This window comes from Myotis yumanensis, unplaced genomic scaffold (genome assembly GCF_028538775.1).
Source record: "Myotis yumanensis isolate MYYU_CA2020_CCGP unplaced genomic scaffold, mMyoYum1.0.hap1 SCAF_1, whole genome shotgun sequence".
In the NCBI taxonomy this organism is placed as follows: domain Eukaryota; kingdom Metazoa; phylum Chordata; class Mammalia; order Chiroptera; family Vespertilionidae; genus Myotis; species Myotis yumanensis.
Genome location: NW_027223752.1, coordinates 196830700 through 196850045, shown reverse-complemented (window position 1 = coordinate 196850045; position 19346 = coordinate 196830700). Strand labels below are relative to the sequence as shown.

The following is a 19346-nucleotide window of genomic DNA, read 5'->3' as shown; positions in this document are numbered from 1 at the left end:
TGATCAGAATTCCAGAGAGAAAACATAATCCTTTATGGCATAATTGGAAACAACTGTAGTAAGTTAGATAACATATGAGGTGAGATGAAAGCCTTGGTAGGATCTAGGCAGTGTGGCAAAAGGACAGATTTCACAATGAACAGAAGATGAGAAAAGTTCATGTGTATTTGGAAAACATTCCAGTGTGTATGGATCACAGAGAAAGTTGTGGGAAGTAGGTTATAGCAGAAAGTTAGATTGAAATAGGAGACAATAGGTAGTGTCGAATGGTTTCAATTTTAATTTATAGGGAAAAGTTATTTACTGAAATTTTAAAGAAGGGAAATCACAAGATTGAATTTTCCCTTTAGTAAATAATTCTGGCAGCTAAACATAGAATACATACAAAAGCAAGAGTTTAAAAGAAGGGAAACTGATTAAAAATGTATATTGATAACTTAAACATGAGACTATTATAGCCTTAAACATGGATTAAAAATAGTAAATATGGGTTTTTCAAGATGGTGGTGGAGTAGGTGAATCTTTCTCACACTTCCTCTCAGAACCAAATTGGAAATTGGAAATAACACTAAATTGGAAAACAACCACCCTGAATTACTAACTGAAGACTATCTGAAGAGGAGACTTTTAACATACAGTATATCAAAGATTTACAAAATAGTGATTAAACATTTATAGAATTTATGACGTGATCATCCTATAATTCTAGTGCCCATCTGACACCATACATTATGTATGTACTTAACAAAGGATGCAGATGTTGTTATATTGCTATTAGAAAATAATTGATTTTAACTAAAAAGCATTACCAAAAATAAAAGTCAATGAAAAATGAAGTCTTTCATTCATTTGGAAGTTATCTAATTTTATATAAATGAAGCTATTACCACCTTAAACAGTAGAAAATAAATATTGACAGAATTATAAGTAGAATGGCTTGCTTTACAAGTCTACAGACTCGTGGGCAGTGACTAATGGATTAATTGGTTGGTCAAAGACTTGGGAAGAATTAAAGGCAAGATTAAAGGCAAGAAGATCTAGAGTAGAATTATATAGATAAACCTTTTTGAAATTTGCATAATGAAGATCTTAGTATCCAATGGGAATTTCCTTCAGAATCCAAGTGCTGCAGACAACCTTCTTAATAATAAGGTGCTCTGGATGAGTAGTCCTGTATATGACACTGTTTTTTTTCTCCTTCCGGAATTTGGTCATAAAACTTATCCCATTGAGCAATGTACAATGGGATGAAAACTATACATGAACGCACAACATTGAATTCACCTCACTAGGATTTATCTGGCTACTTCACCTGTTATATCCTCAATTTGTTAATAGAATATATCTCCCCACCTCCTTCTCAATGTGGCACTACTCCCTAGGGCTCAAGCTAGCCAAAAGGGAGAAGATAGCATTAGTCCCCTTCCATCACAGAGATGCATCCATTATCTCCATAGACTTAGTTACATTTTAAATAACAATACCCCCTACTGCCTTGTAGTACTTTTGCCAGCTTCATAAACCATGGGTATGAAGTCTTAGTAAAAAGCATGGTATTGATATCAACATGAGCAGGAAACTTATTGTTAGCCAATGATTTGAACAAAATCTAATATCCATACAATTTACTGATTTTACCAAGTTCCCCATTAGCTAATGAAAGCTGTTCAGGGTTTTAGCTGAGATAATCCCCTATGTATTTTAAGCGCTATATTAAAGGATGCAGTGTATGCTTGAAATCATGGCCTGATATATAATGCCTTTGGTATTTTAGTTTGAATACATGGGTTCAGAGTTCAAGGAATTGGAAGGGAATGGCCCCCAGCACAAGTATGCTTCACCATTCCCCTTAGTCTACTTTGTTTTTTATTATTACAACTTGGAGTCAGGCAGTTTGGAAGTTGCATTTTTGTAAGAGAAGAATGATTCCACCAACAGACATGGACATGATTTATTTAGATTAGAACCTGTGAATGCTACTTGATTATTTTGAGCTCTTCTGCTGTGTTACTTTCCTGGCTGTGGTGTTTTATCTAAAAAACCAAGGATAAACTGGGCCGCTGACACATGATAAAATGTGGGCAAAATTATGTCTCCCTATGCAGTAGATTATTACTTAACACTCTGATGTCCAATAGTAAAGTTCAGTGGAAAGCTGTGACAAATCATCCAGATGCTATATATTATCACATTGATTTGGAATGGATGAAGATTTGGATCATCTTTTCAGATAGGGAACCTTGACCAGAGGAGATGCTGCCATAGGATAAGGGGCACATAGAATGTATATGAACAAAATAAGTAAAAGTATTAAATCCAGGCTCCTGAGCATCTCTGAGTCCTGAGAATGTTAAGAATTGTGCAGAGTACTCTGGGCTATGGCACATAGTTTCTGCTTCGTTAGGGATGAGAGTTTCCTCATCTGAACAGTTTTATGAATGACTGGTAAGGAAAAGTCCATTCTAAGACTTTTCTTCTTTTTAAGTATATGCTGAAGCTATACTACCTAGTGAAGTTGGTATCCTCCAGAAATTTTTGGCATCTGTCTTCTAATGCTATTCAGGAAAAGAAAAAAATCTGCAGATAATCATAGAAGGGCAGGGGGAATCATGTGAGCAGTGGACACTGAGCACAAGTCTCCTATGCAATGGTGGCCTATATGAGAAACCAAATGGATGCCTGAACTTGGGTAGAGATCAGCACTATTGATGACCAGCCCTCTTCTCATTGGTTCTTAGCTATTCACTGCATTCTAATTGAAGAAAATAAACTGGGCATAGAGCAAAAATAAAGTTATTCTCAAAACATAATAAAAGTGTAAAAGTCAAAATACACTAATATGAATTACCCTTTAAAAATGTCAACTTATAATAAATGCAATGTTAGCCTTCACAAAAATATTGTAGAATTTATTTGGATTTTCAGTAATGAACATACTCAAGAATACTTATATGCTTTCATAATACAGTTATTTCAAAATTGGAAATAATTTTAATATATCATATTAAAATTAATAAGTATTTCAAAACTGTCAGTATGCCAGTGGATATCATTTATCTCCTTAATTATTTATCAAAAACTGAAGTTAAACCTTTAGTTAGACATGTCATTGAGTTTATAAAGGGTAAAATTCAATCTTAATCTATTTGTTATATGAATGCAAAGCTGATTAAAATATGAACATTTGACTTTAATTAGTTTTTTGCATTGATAAAGATTTACTATAACATTTTTGGTCAAGGAGATCTACTAAAATCTTCTTGACATAACAATTAATTGAAGAATTTAAATTTGTAGATGATAGACTGAAACAGAATATAATGATCATACATTCCCAGTAAATGTTTGTTTTGCTGACAAAACTAAACCTTTCATTATAGTGATTATAGATTATGAGCATTAGTGATTTTTAAGTATGATAAATTGACATCTCACTTCTTTATTAATTGTACTGTTAATTAAAAATTTTATAAAATTATTAAATTATTTATATTTAGTATTTTTATTTCCTCTGAAAGTGATCCGCTTACCTTTAACATATTACTACATTCTGTCCTTGAGAAAAGATGACTAATTGATCTCTTTTGTTTGCAGGCCCTTACACTAGAAGGTACCCAATATACTTATTGACTAAAGGTGGAATATAAGCCATGATTATGCATGTGTTCAGTGGAAATTTGTAGACCTATCTTAGTGTGATTTGCCATCCCAGTTATTATAATTTCATGCTCTGACTCCAGTAACATTGGGAAAGCAGAAAAAAAAACCAATACTATTCTTATAACATACTAATCTTCTATGATGTTTCTCTGATTTATATGTTCTAGGTGATTTTGTGAATTTTATTCTTCCATGTTCCCTACATCCATCAAACTTAGCTCTCATTTTGTGTGTTCCCCAGGATTTAGCATATTGTTAGTCAGCATACCACTTAGGGTCAAAAAATAATGATAATATTGTGTATAGAATCTACATAAAACTATTAGTATCTCTGTGTCAGGAAAGTGAGAGGAAGAGGGTAAAGTCATCTGACAAAAGACAAAGGAAGAACAGGACATGCTCACTAGTTAATGGTATTGTCAAATTCTAGGCTTTATCTGTAGGCTAAGGTAGAGAAATGGGAATTTTGAAAACATGATGAAGATGATATGTTTTCATGAAGGTCATTGTGGCTAAACTGAACAGGATTGCCCATTCAGACCTGTACCACCCTGAGAATGATCTATTCCCTCTTTTTCTTGTTTCCTGTTCTACCAAATTTTTGACAAAAAAATAAACAACATTTTGTGACCAAAAATATAACAGTTGCCACACAGGCCAGCAGGAACCCAATGACATCCAAAGAGTGGTACTGGACCCAGGTGAGGTTGTGAGCAGCTGGCCGCAGGTGTTTGGCTCCTTTGTGGCGCATGACAAACTCGATCCAGAAGACTGCTCGATCCAAGGGCTTTACAGGTTGATCGTGGTGAATGCTTGATAACCTCATAGCATTCTCTTTATAGCTGTTAGACAAAGACAGACAGAAATTAGAGCTTTGTTTCCATTGAAGTTGTAAGTATATATGGTAACTTTGCATAACATGTTATTCATAGATGTGTTGAGGAAACATTTCATTCTTGTTGTGACACAAACCTTGCTGATGGAATGGTATTTTAAGAGTTGTAAAGGGGAGGGTATGGAAGAAATAAATTTTTGACACAATGTAAATAGTTTTATATTTGATCAAATGTCCTATATAATAAAGAGGTAATATGCAAATTGACTGTCACACCCTCACAAACATGGCTGCCTATGACCAGTCCGGTAGGGGGATTAGTGAGGAATGACCAAATGACTGAAGAACAGGCTGCGTGGGGTGAGTAGGCAGCAGGGGGGTTAGTGAGGGACGACCAAATGACCAAACCAGCAGGATGCATGGGGCGACCAGGCTGGCAGGGGGGCCATGAGGGGAGACCAGGCCAGCAGAGGGGGCAGTTGGGAGTGACCAGGCTGGCAGGAGGTACAGTTGGGGGTGACCAGGCTGGCAGGGGGTACAGTTGGGGGTGACCAGGCTGTCAGGAGTGTTAGTGAGGGATGACCAAATGACTGAACAGCAGGCTGCATGGGGCGACCAGGCCAGCAGGGGGGCCATGAGGGGCGACCAGGCCAGCAGGGCGGAGCAGTTGGGAGTGACCAGACTGGCAGAGGGGTGCAGTTGGGGGCAACCAGGACAGTTTGGGGGGCAGCTGGGGGCAACCAAGCAGGCAGGCATGTGAATGATTAGGAGTCAGCAGTCCAAGATAGTGAGAGGGATGTCTGACTGATGTCCCTGAAATAGATATTAAAAATGGAATTAAAAGTAATTCTAATAAATAACATACAAAAATTAATTTCTGAAAGGAAAAATTAAATTCTTGTTATTCTATATTAATAGTGTTGAAAGGAATCACTATAACTCAGGGAAAATATAGAAAATTAGTTATAGAGAAATATCATACTTAAGTTTCTGAATTAATAATGATATTTTTCCATGCCGGAAAGGAAACACAGAAAAAGAGAAAATTATCAGCTAGACTTTAAAACCCACGTCAGCATTTAAAGCTAGAAGATCATGGGTAACATTTATGTAGTTCTGAAGAAAGGAAAGTAATAGTTAAGTATATTTAGATAGTTGTGATTTTCATATCAAGGCAGTGAGCAAGTATCAATAAACATGATCTCAAAGAATTCAATATCCATGAAACTTTATTGAAAGAATATTCCATATGATATATTCATTTAAAAGCTAATGCAAAATACTTTGGAATAAAGAATCTCTCATTCAATGGAGAATTTGATTCCCTTAAATATATATATATATATATATATATATATATATATATATATATATATATATATACTAGAGGCCCGGTGCACAACAATTGGTGCACTCAGGGAGGGGGGGGGTCCCTTAGGCAGACCTGTGCCCTCTCACAGTCTGGCACCCCTCGGGGGATGTCCGGCTTGTTTGTTCCCGCCTCCCTCAGCCGCCAGGCCCAGGTTGATCGTTCCGCCTCCGCCGCCCAGCTTGACTTCCCCACCTGGCTTGCTACGCTCCCAGCAAATATATGCACATTAACCGCCATCTTGGCTGGCAGTTAATTTGCATATCTCACTGATTAGCCAATGGGAAGGGTAGCGAAGTTATGGTTAATTACCATGTTTCTCTATTATTAGATATGAGGATATATATATATATATATATATATATATATATATATAGACTAAATAAATGTGAAGAAAGTAAGTACCAAAAATATTGACAACTTAAAATTTTAAATAATACATATCTGAGATGAGATTACTTCTATAGTGTGAATTAAACTGAGAGAGATTAAATTTAAAACATGTAGTTAAAAATTAACACAAAAAATAAATAAAACAAAAAAACACAATCAACACTATATACATATATTAATTCTTAACTTTGATGAAATGTTCTAGAGAAAAAAATAAGAGATAACTGTAGGTATCTACAGTTAAATATATGTAATAAATTCATTTTAGGTAAAATAGGTAAAATTTAAAGTTTTGTTTAAAAATTTATACAATCTACATTTATAAACTTATTAATTATTCTAGCTCTCCTTGCTGTATATATGCATATGCTAATGGTGGTATGCATTCAGTGTTAATGATAGTTATTTTTGAAAGATTAATATTTGGCAAATTATCACTTCTATTTTTATACTTACTGAACATTTATCTATACTAATAAAAGGGTAATATGCTAATTAGACTGGGAGACCTTCCGGGAGACCTTCTGGGCATCCTTCTGGTATAAGCCATGGTGGCAGGGCCGAGGTAGAGCAGTTAGGGGTGATCAGGCCAGGAGCGAGGGCAGTTGGGGTGATTGGGCTGGCGGGGGTGTAGTTGGGGGCAATCAGTTCAGCAGAGGGGTGCAGATCTGGCCTAATCCAACAGTCAGACATCCCCCGAGGGGGCCCAAATTGGAGAGAGTGCAGGCCCGGCTGAGGGACACCGCCTCCCCCTGTGAATGAATTTCATGCACCAGGCCACGAGTAATATAGGAAGAAGCAGATATATTTATAAAAGTAAGCAGATGAGCCCTGTCCAGTGTGGTTCAGTTGTCTGGGTGCTGTCCTGTGTACCTAAAGGTTGCTGATTCATTTCCTCATCAGGTGCCTCAAAATATCTGAGAATTTTTGTTATCATTAACATTATTGTGAAAAAAACATGTTGATAGATACTTGAAATGAGGATTTTTGTGATTTTAGCAAATCACTTCATCAATTTGGGGAATTAAATAATAAAATGGTGTTTATATTAGTCATCTTATGGTTATTATTTAAAAGTATACCAATTACAAATACATGGTACATTGGACATTCTTGAATATGATGGGTAATGTAACCAATGGTAAGTCTTTCAAGGCTATAGTACTTACGAAGGTTCATTAATGACTGTTTTCAAGGCATCATGCAAATCTTCACTTGTCATTTCGTTTATGTTCACCTCCACAGCCACTCCTTTGGCCTTCATGTGAGCAATGTTATCATGCTGATCAGCAAACATGGGAACTCCCACCATAGGGACCCCATGATAAATACCTTCATAGATCCCATTTGTTCCACCATGAGTGATAAAAGCTTTTGCTTTGGGATGACCTGTTTGAGGGTTGGGTGAGAAGCAGATGAGGATTTCATTATATGTTAGAAGAATTTCAGAGAGAGATGGAGAAAAACTACAGGATAAAGCAATGAAGAAGGCAGTATTCTCTATAGAAGCTGAACACAGGGTTTATTGCTATCTCAGAAAACTGTGATCTCAGGAAATGGCAAATTCACTCCTGCATTGTCTGGAAAGACTTTACAAGGAGGTGATATCTGAACTGTGGTTGAAATTTGAGAACTCAGGAGAGTCTTAACTGAAGATTCTCCTTTGTGAACCAGAGGAAGCAGGAATCTCTCAATGGCCAATTGTTTCATAATATCTACTTTAAACTTGGCAGCAAAATGTGAAATTTTAAAAGTATTAAATGTTGATTGAACTTAGCTGCTCTCAGTTACTTAACTTGTTCATCATCCAACTGTACAGCTTTTCCCCCTCAATCTTACCAAGAAGATCATTCTGGGGTATCCAGTCATAGAGCCGAGTATTGGCTCCTAATGTGGCTGGTTTCTTTCCTTTGTATCTCCATAAGACCTGTGGAAGAAAGTGCATTAATTTTACAAGTAAGAATGCACAGTTAAGGAATTGTAGGGCTGTAGAGTTAATTAAAAATCATGTAGTCCATTTTATGTGATATATAAGAGGTACAAAAGGGGTAGTTCACAAACATTGATTGTATTTCCTTGAAAATCACTTTGCAAAAAGATGTACTGTATTTCCATAGTATTACAAAGGCTCAGTAGGCAAATGATCAAATGGGCCCAAATACAACATTTTAATGTTTTGAGAAATTTGTATTTAAAGATGGTGTCAGTTATGCTCAATGTATAATGAGTTTCAGCTTTCATCTGGAAAGAGTACTATTGGTTTGCTACACTTTCTCTCCAATTGGCAAGGTGGCTGCTAACTCGGATCGTAGGTTGTACTGACCTTCTGTGGAATCTGAGCGAGGGCTGAGGCAATGAGATTGGCTTTTTCTTCTGTGAGGTTTTTGACCATTGACCCCAGAGAGAACACTACAACTCCATGTTCACCTGAACTTTGGACGAATTCTTCCATTTCCTATAGAGATAAAGTTCTATCTATCATGAAAGTACAGGACCACAGGGGAAAAAAATCACTTATATCCTATATAATAAAAGCACAGTATGCAAATTGTCCCCTCTACTGAGAGTTGTCCGGGAGTTTGACCAGGGAGTTGGGCTGGCCAGGGGAAGGGAGGGAGGCCCTGGTCGGCGATGGAAGCTGTGGTGCCAGGTGGCAGGGAGAAGGGAGGGAGTACCCAGTCAGCAGCCAGCAGCTGCTAGAGACCCTACCAGTGGATGAATTTTGTGCACTGGGCCTCTAGTTTCTAAATAGGCAGGGTCAAGGACAGCATCAGATAAACTGATAGACTGGTTAGGTATTCTACCACATAGAACCATCTAGTCTCTTTAAGAGAAAAACTGTTTCTGAAAACGATGGCTTAAATATATAATGAGTGATTACAACTAAAGGCATGGAGTCAAACCATTATCCTATATAATAAAAGGCTAATATTCAAATAGACCAAATGGTGGAACAACCGAATGACCAAACAACCTAACAACCAGTCGCTATGACCTGAGCTGACCACCAGGGGGCGTACGAAGCGTATCGGCATCAGCAGCAGGTGGCAGAGCACAGATCATGGTGGGTGTCAGCCACAGCGGGATGGTGGAACAGGTGAGCTGGGGTGCCGGTCGCTGTCATTGGGGCAAGCCTGTGGTGGTTACTGAAAATTCTTTGCTCCCTGCACCATGCTCCCGCTGGGTGCTTGTACCCGCTGCCAGCGCCAGAGCTGCTGCTTGCACCTGCGCCTGCTCCGATCGCTCAGCACTGTCAGCGGGTGTGAATGGTGGCTGATGGCCCCTATCACCCCTCAGTACTTCTCCACCTCCCCCTGCTACTGAGGGCAATCAGGGCAGCAGCAGCCGCTCTCACCCTCTGATGGTGCCAGCCCTGCTCACACCCACTGCTGGCACCAGCCCCAATCACTCCACACCATCAGTGGGTGGGAATAGGTCTGGCACTGTCAGCGCATGGGAGCTGTTGTGGGAGTGGGGCTGCTGGCAGACAGGGGACCAGGGGCCACAGAAGGAGGGGAAAGGCGGGGCCTTAGAGGATGGGCTGAGACCTGCCCCTTCCCACAGCAGCTTCAAGACCCACAGTTCCTTTCAAGGTGCACCAATTCATGCACTGGGCCCCTAGTACCAAATAAAATGATAATAAGAGGCAAATCTTCCCATGGTATGTGAAACTGTTACTCCCAAAGCTTAACCCCTACAGTGCCGGGGAGCGCAATCACGCTCCTGTCTTTCGCCAAAAGTGCCGGGAGCGCTATCAAAGCTTCGAAATGGCGTCCAGTTCTAAGTCTGCTTTTATTAGTGATGATGATATTGCTAAATATGTCAATGTAGTAAAGGTTTCCTTAAGTTTTTGAGTATATAACTTCATTTACTTGCGATTCATAATTTTTTTCCTAAACTGTTGTAAAATCAGCAAAAATGCCTTGGCAATTTTAGCATAGTTCCTAGGATATTGGTTGGCACTCAAAGGGTTAATTTTATGACAAATAGAGTTGTTTGCAAGCTCATAAAAATATTCCTTGGAGGAAAGCCCCCCAAACGGGGTTTAGAACTAAGCTTTAAAATTTTTCAGCATACCAGTTTACAAGCAATAAATTATTAATGACTTCATCTAACTTTCTGTTAGGAGTTTAGGATATTTGTCTGATATTTATTCTTTCCCTGATTTATAAGGCTAAATAGAGCTTTTTAAAAAGAGATATATAATAATTTGTTTAAAAGGTGACAACACAGTCAAATGCCTGCTATAATCATGATAAATTTATGAAACAGTGATTCACTCTCTTTCCACAAGAATGTGACACTAACTGCATGCCATTAATTTGATCCTTAGCACAGAAGTAAAATATACATTTCTCTGCAAAATAAAATTCATTGCTTACAGATGTTCAGGTTGAACACTGCAGCCTTGGATTGGGGTTTTGCACATCGTAATCTATGTGAATGTCAATCTCTAGAGATGATCATGCATTCTCTTTGCAATTATTGGTGGTTGTCCTGTGATCACTGACATGTCTCCATATAAGGCTTGTAAAATTACCAGGGGAAAGATGATGCCACAAAAGTAGACTGCTATTTTTAGCTTAGTTAAACTTAGGAGAATATCTCTTAAGTCATAGGAATTGGTATTTTACCATTTTGATTCATCTTCCTAAGCATATGATTGAATAAAAGATATATTGGATAAAAAATATATACAACACACGCACACACACACACACACACACACACACACTCACTAAGACTTACATAGCTACCTGTCTGATTTGGATTCTTGAATTTACTGTCTCTCATTGCTTTTTTATTCTGTGTATTAAGTGACTGGTTTAATCCCCTTTTCAGAGATATAAGCCATGATTGGTATTCATTTGCTCAAATATCTATATTAATAATTGTGTTTGAAATGGAAAAATTCTTCCCTCTTGTAAAACATATCTGAGTTGGTTTTATGAAATTGTAATAAACAAAATAGTGTGTCAAGGTGTTATGTAGTAAGCCACAGAATGTGTCATGTCTCTTACTCTACCTTTATTTAGATATTGGTTAACTCTCTCCTGTAATAACACTCAATAGAGTTTTCTGGAAGTTGTAACTGGTTGGTAAGAAAACCATATTCACAATCCTGAAATGATATTTTAATGTTAAATATGCACCTTAGCCAAAGCAGAAATCAAGATTGCTCCTGGGAACACCATTTCTTCTGCAACCTTCAACAGAGATTATTTTGTTTACCTGCAACTCAAGCAAATGAGTGTTTCCTCACTCCCTATTGATAAAAATAGTTAAATACAAGATAGTTTTTACTCTGCTTACCTATTACTCTCTTTTGTTTCCCAATATTGTTTTCCTCTAACATTTCTGGCAGCCCATATTTATTCTTTTATAGCTTTGGAATGTGTTATACAATTTCCTTTTTTACTCAAAAAAAAAAAAAACAACCAAAAAACTGACATCATGGTCTTAAAGAACCAATCCAACATTTGAGTTTCTTAGTTCTATGACTTCTAGTTATGTTGATGACTCCCAATCTATTTCTAATGCTCTGCTGGGACAGAAACCTTGTATTACTCATACAACTTCTAGAAATCTACATCTCAAAATTCCTTTGGCTCCTTAAAGTGAATTTGAACTCATAATTGTCATCTCAAAATAATGTTTCATTAATTATTTCTTATTTCAGCAAAGGCCACTGCTATCCAAGAAGCCATGTCTTCATGCAATATTTACTTCTACTCACCAAATCCTGTGTAATCCACCCAACAGTTCTCACAAAAGCCTCTTTACCACTCAAACAATCATAGTAAGTGACCCTATTCATAATTCCATCACTCTTGTTAGGAAGACTACAGCAGTCTCCTTAGTGAGTTTCAATTCTTTAGTTTCCTGTTTCTTCAGTCTCGTATCCACACTATAGAGTCACTGATATTTTTAACACGCTCCTTAAATCACTTCATTCTTCAGCTTAAATATCAAAGTAAAGTCAAAACAAAAAAGTAATATCACTCATAAGAGACCCCTATGACTTGGAAAATTGATTTTGAGTAGCAAACTGAAGATACCCAACAACACTCTGTAATTTAGACTATAAAGTTTAGAAGGAAATCAGAATTTTTATTATATGGTTCACAAAATCCTCCACTATAATAGACATACCTTAGGTAACGGTTTGGCAGGTTTACAATGCAATCCTCCTACAAACTCAAAATTAGGTAAGTACGGACGAGGAAATTCAAAATCCCAATATGTCCTCATTAGCCAAATTTCTGCTTTCCCCATAGTTTCACATAATGTAGTGGGTCTTCCTGGAGAAAATAAAGTTGGGAGGATGTTGTTAGCATATATGTTTGTTAGGAAAATAAATGTACCACTACTTTTCTGATGTGCTATTAAGGAAAAAGAGAAATCTAGGCCCTCTAGATTACTGATTATGTCTAGATTTTAAAAGGAAAGGGAATTTAAAGTAATATGGAACAGAGGGAGAGAAGGAGGTAGAGATAATATTTGGATAGTGAACGAACAGTAATGTGTAAAATAATACATTCAGTAAAATGAATTTCATAAAATCAAATAACAATGAATAAAATAAATTCACAAAAAAGAAATTAATAAAAAAATGTAACCACAACTCCAAGTACTGATGAATTTTATATTCACTGTCTCCATCCAATTAAATGGCAGATGATACATTAACCCCATCATATTAGCACCAAATCACCTCTCAATAGTTTTCTAATTTCCTGTCAGGAATATATTTCCATCTTCTAGATTCGTATACTTTCTCATTCACTCATATTGTTGAAGAATCCCAACAATATCAGTTTAACTTATCTTCCTGAGACAAATCCAATCAACTTCAATCCATTCATCATTTTCTTTCTCGGTAGGAATTCTGAGCAATTCATACCCAGTACAACTCTTTTTAGAATGTGAAGTATACATTACACATTACCGATATCACACGTTTATTTTAGTGTTGCCTTTAAATGGTGTTTCTTGAAAGGGATAGAGTCTAAGTATTAATTTTAGAAGATTTGTTGGAAGAGTATTGGCAAATGATCAAGTCAACCATTTTTATACACAGAAAACATGTTTTGTATCTAAGGAAAGAAAATCCTCCTTTCAGGTGACAATCCTCCTTTCTTGAGGATTCTAATAGAAATTAGTGATCATATACACCCCAGGTTAGGTAGCCTCTTTTTAGTCATTATTTTGTAAGTTTGAATATGTGTCTCAGGTTGTGTAGTCAGATGCTCTAATTTGATAATGAAGAAGCATTGCGCAAAGACACTCAGCTTGAAGTTGGCAGACATTAGATGAGAACATCGCCTCACAGCTTCTATGCCAAAACGTTTATGCCCTTTAGAAGTCTTGTTCCATTTGTGTGATATCCTGCTTGATTAGAAACCCCCTAGGTAAAATTATTGTGCATAACCTGTAGGCTACATTTTCAGAAAGATCTAACTTAAAGTATTCACTGAAAATCTGTATCTGCACAGTATCAAATCTAAAGCCAATCAAAAGTGAAGAGAATGAAATTGAGCAAAAGTATGCAGAAGTTCATAAATAATTTCATAAAACATTTTATATGTCATACTGAGAAATTATGAAACAAAAATATACAATTAAAATTCACCACCAATCTTTTTCCCATCATTATATTACACAAAATGAGTGATGAACACAGTGGAAAATTGTGAAAATAACATGTAATTAATAAGTGGGCTGTTACATTTCACTTATCATGTCAATATTATTATTGTTTGAATATATTTTTATTATTTTTAAAATATATTTTTATTGATTTCATAGATGGTGTGAGAGGGAGAGGGAGAGGGAGAAGGACAGAGAGAGGGAGAAGGAGAGGGAGAGAGAAAGAGAAACATCAATGATGAAAGAAAGAGAATCATTGGTCAGCTGCCTCCTGCATGCCCCCCTCTGGGGATCGAGTCCTTAAGCCCGGCATGTGCTCTGACCAGGAATCTATCTGGAACTGTGACCTCCTGGTTCAAAGGTCAATGCTCAACCACTTAGCCACACTAGCTGGAAGAATATATTATTTTAATCCTACATGTGAGTCTACTGAAATGATTTTTTAAAGAATTCTTAGAAAGGTAGCCTGACTTTATGGCAAAATGGCTCATGTAGATGAGATATACAGGTGAGAATTTTGTGGGAGACAGTTACCAATTTCTCAGAAGTAAGTCATGTTAGCTGGGTTGATATTGATAGACAACTTTTCTAGGTTCCCTAAGTTATTAATTTCATTCCAAAGGCATGAGAGTAAACTAATTTATATAATTTCTGAATCACTCTTTAAAAATTAATACTTTACAATACATTTATATTTACTTATACATAAATAAATTCATATTTTAAAAACAATTTTTAGGAAGGTCAAGATATTTCCCATATACCCTTGTTTTGGCAATTATGCATAAAATTGCTATAACCATACATTTGCTAGCCTTTGTTTGAACATAAATTTCCAACTCCTTAGGTAAACACAAGGAGCACAATAGTATGGTAAGAGTGTGTTTAATTTTGTAAACCTCCTAACTATTGTCTAAAGTGGCTGTACAATTTTGCATTTCCGCTCATGAAAAATGAGAGTCTTTGTTCCATAACTCACCAGCATTGGGTGTTATCTGTGTTCTACATTTTGGTCATTCTAAAAATGTGTGGTGGAATCTCATTTAAATTTGCCTCATGAAAAATGATATGGAGCATTTTTAATATGCTTATCTCTTTGCCAACTGTATATCTTCTTTATCAAGGTATCTGTTAATGTATTTGATCCATTTTAAAATTAAGTTTTATATTTTCTTATTGTTGAGTTTAAAAATATTTTGGATAAGAGTCCTTTATCAGACATGTTTATTGCAAATATTATCTCCCAGTTTGTGTCTTATCTTTTCATTTTCTTGTCATTGACTTTCACAAAATAGAATTTTTAAAATTTAACAAAGTCCAGACAGAACCTAGCTAGAGAACCTGGCTAGAACCTGGCTAGGCTGCTGATCAACTGAACGCTGTCTCCGTGTCATTCCTTCTTCGCCAACTCTCTCCACACCTTTGGGAACCCCAGGACCTGCTGGGGCAGGACCTCAACAAAGAGGTCCCAGGCAAGGAATACAGCCACACCCAGATTCCTCCCTGAATGAGATGAAGGATTTAAATAATCTGATTAATCCCTGGGAGTTAACAGCGTGTGGCCTAAAGAGGGCCTTTCAGTCCCAGCAACAACAACAACAACAGAATCACAGACATTCCAAAAACTGGGATCTTAAGCCAGCCAAAGGAATGACATTTCAATTTTTCAATTTTATTTTTTTATTATTTTGTTAGCTTTTTTTTTTTTTGCTTTTTTCTTTGTTTTCCCTTTTTTGTTGTTTGTTGCTTGTTTTTTTCTTTCTTATTTCTTTGTCCTCCTTTTTTTTTGTTTGTTCCTTTATTTCTTACTTCTGTTCACATTATTTTTTCAACCACGTGAGCAACAGACACGTGAGTTGCACAGTCTTGTCCAGGGAACATCAGCCCCATGAGCAGCCTTCCTCGAGCCTAAGAGCAGCAGCCTCATGTGGTCTGCGCCTGTCCAAGGAGCAGCAGCTGTGTGAGCAGCCCGCTTCCCTGTCCAAAGAGCAGCAACCACGGGAGCAGTCTGACCTGTTTGAGGAGCAGCAGCCGCACGAGCAGTCTTCCTACGTCTGAGGAGAGGCAGCTCTACACAGCACGCACTGGTCTGAGGAGCAGAGCCACAACAGCCTGCACCTGTCCAACGAGCAGCAGCTGGTCCTAGGAGCAGTAGCCCCACAAGCAGCCCACCACATCAGAGGAACAATAGCAGTGTGCAGCCAGCCCCCATTAAGGATCAGCAGCCACGTGAGCAGTCTGCCCCAGTTCAAGGAGTAGCAGCTGCATGTGTAGCCCGCCCCATACAAGGAACAGCAGCCTCGTGATCAGCAAATCCTCTGTCTGAGGAACAGCAGCTGTGTGTGAAGAATCCCCCCACCAGCCAGAGGAGCCACCACAGCGGTGAACAGCACCCACCACAGGTGCTCCTGCCAACTGAGGAGCAGCTGCTACAACAACCGCCAGAGGAGCAACCACAGCCTGAGGAGCCACTGCCACCCAAGGAGCAGCCCCTGAACGACTCAACATCTGGATATGTCAGTGAGATCAAACATGGGTAGACAAAGAAACCCCCAAAGGAAAGAAAAGGAGGACTTGCCAGAAAAGCAGGTAAGTGAAACCGCGGCATGCAGCATGACAGAAAAAGAATTCAGATTAAGGGTCCTAGAATGCATAAAACGGATGGAGGAAAAAATCAACAACTTATGCAAGAAGCAAGAAGAAAAAGATGAAAAAAAATCAATAAATTATGTAAGAACCAAGAAGAAATGAAGAGTGATATAGCTGAAATAAAAAACACCATTGAAACTTTCAACAGTAGACTAGGAGAAGTGGAGGACCAAATTAGCGAATTAGAAAACAGGGAAACAAAACACACCCAAACTGAACTGCAATTGGAGAAAAAAATTAAAAGACAGGAGGAGAGCCTAAGGGAGATATGGGACAACATGAAATGAAACAACATACGAATAATAGGGGTAGCAGAACAACAGAAAGAGGAATAAGACTTAGAAAACCTATTGGAAGAAATAATATCAGAAAACTTCCCTGAGGTGGGGAAGAAAAAAGTCACACAAGCACAGAGAGTTCCAAACAAGGTGAACCCGAAAAGATCCACACCAAGACACATCATAATTACCATGGCAAATGTTCAGGACAAAGAGAGAATTTTAAAGGCTGCAAGAGAGAGATGGAAAGTTACATACAAGGGATCTCCCATTAGATTATCAACAGAAACACATAAGGCCAGAAAATAATGGATGGAAATTTACAAAGTGATGCAAAGCAAAGGACTGAATCCAAGAATACTCTATCCAGCAAAGCTATCATTCAAAATTGAAGGGGAAATAAGAAGCTTCACAGACAAAAAAAGGCTAAGGGAGTTTATCACCACCACGCCAGCAATGCAAGAAATGCTAAAGGGACTGGTGTAAAAAGAAGAAATAAAAAGCTCAGAAAGAAAACAGCCACAAAAAAATAGAAATGGCTACAAACAAGTACCTTTCAATAATAACTTTAAACTTAAATGGACGAAATGCTCCAATCAAAAGACATCGAGTGGCTGAATGGATAAAAAAACATGACCCATACATTTGCTGTCTACAAGAGACCCACCTCAGAATAAGGGACTCACACAGACTGAAAGTGAAGGGATGGGAAAATATCTTTTAGGCAAATGGAAATGAAAAAAAAGCTGGGGTAGCAATACTTATATCAGACAAAATAGACCTCAAAGTGAAGGCCATAACAAGAGATAAGGGAGGCCACTTCATAATACTAAAGGGATCAATACAACAAGAGAATATAACCCTGATAAACATATATGCACCCAATGCAGGAGCACCCAAATACATAAAAAAACTGCTGGAAGATATCAAGGGAGAGATCGACAAAAATACAATCATAGTAGGCGACTTTAATACACCACTGACATCACTGGATAAATCCTCTAGACAAAAAAATCGGCAAAGAAACAGCAATCCTAAGTGACTCACTAGATCAGATGGACTTAATTGACATCTTCAGAACATTTCTACCCAAAGCCACGAAATATATGTTCTTCTCAAGTGCTCATGGGACATATTAAAAAATAGACCACATATTGGGTCACAAACAAAGTCTCCCCAAATTCAAGAAGATTGAAATCATACCAAGCATCTTCTCAGACCATGATGGCATAATATTAAAAATAAACTACAATAAAAACAACTCAAAATACTCAAACACTTGGAAGCTGAATAGCATGTTATTAAATATTTGATTGGGTTACCAATGAGATCAAAGAAGAAATTAAAAACATCCTGGAAACTAATGACAATGAAAACACAACAATCCAAAACCTATGGGACACAATGAAAGCAGTCCTCAGAGGGAAGTTTATAGCTCTACAGGCCTATCTCAACAAACAAGAAAAAAATGGTAGTAAATCATCTAAATCTACATCTCAAAGAATTAGAAAGAGAGCAACAAGAAAAGCCCAGAGTGAGCCCAAGGAAGGAGATAATAAAGATTAGAGCAGAAATAAATGACATAGAGACCAATAAAACAATACATGAAATCAATGAAACCAAGAGCTGGTTCTTTGAAAGGATAAACAAGACTGATGAACCTCTAGCCAGGCTCACCAAGAAGCAAAGAGAGAGGACCCAAATAAACAAAATCAGAAATGATAGAGGCGAAATAACAACAGACCCCACTGAAATACAAATGATTGTTAAAAAATACTATGGACAACTCTACTCCCACAAATTAGACAACCTGGAGGAAATGGACATATTCCTAGAAAAATATAACATTCCAAAACTCAATCAGGAAGAATCTAAAAATCTCAACAGGCCAATAACTATGGAAGAAATTGAAGCAGTTATCCAAAGCTTCCAGCAAACAAAAGCGCAGGACGAGATGGCTTCACAGGGGAGTTTTACCAAACATTCAAGGAAGAACTAAAACCTATCCTCCTCAGACTACTACAAAAAATTCAAGAGGAAGGAACACTTCCAAGCTCATTCTATGAAGCCAGCGTCACCCTAATACCAAAACCAGGTAAATACAACACAATGAAAGAGAATTACAGGCCAATATCCCTCATGAACATAGATGCCAAAATCCTCAACAAAATCTTAGCAAATCGGATCCAGCAGTACATCAGAAAGATCATACACCATGACCAAGTAGGATTTATCCCAGGGATGCAAGGATGGTACAATATCCACAAATCAATAAACGTGATACATCACATAAACAAATTGAAAGAAAAAAACCACATGGTCATATCAATTGATGCAGAAAAAGCATTTGACAAAATCCAACACCCATTTTTGATAAAAACTCTCAGCAAGGTGGGAGTAGAAGGATCATACCTCAACATAATAAAAGCCATATATGACAAACACACAGCCAACATCATACTCAATGGACAAAAACTAACACCATTTCCCCTAAGAACAGGAGCAAGACAGG

The 19346-nt window shown here is 37.4% G+C and overlaps 1 protein-coding gene across 2 annotated transcripts in view; it reads right to left on the bottom strand.

Annotated features, from left to right (window-relative positions):
• Positions 1-3192: 3192 nt before the first annotated feature.
• LOC138995114 (UDP-glucuronosyltransferase 2A2) overlaps positions 3193-19346 on the bottom strand; it is a 33258-nt gene continuing 17104 nt past the window's right edge. For both annotated transcript variants that reach the window (XM_070395511.1, XM_070395502.1), the window contains exons 2-6: positions 12411-12559; positions 8581-8712; positions 8097-8184; positions 7427-7646; positions 3193-4502 (exon numbers count right to left, since the gene is read on the bottom strand). In XM_070395511.1, the coding sequence (XP_070251612.1) occupies positions 4223-4502; positions 7427-7646; positions 8097-8184; positions 8581-8712; positions 12411-12559 (869 nt within the window). In that variant the 3' untranslated portion in view covers positions 3193-4222. The remainder of the gene's footprint in view (positions 4503-7426; positions 7647-8096; positions 8185-8580; positions 8713-12410; positions 12560-19346) is intronic.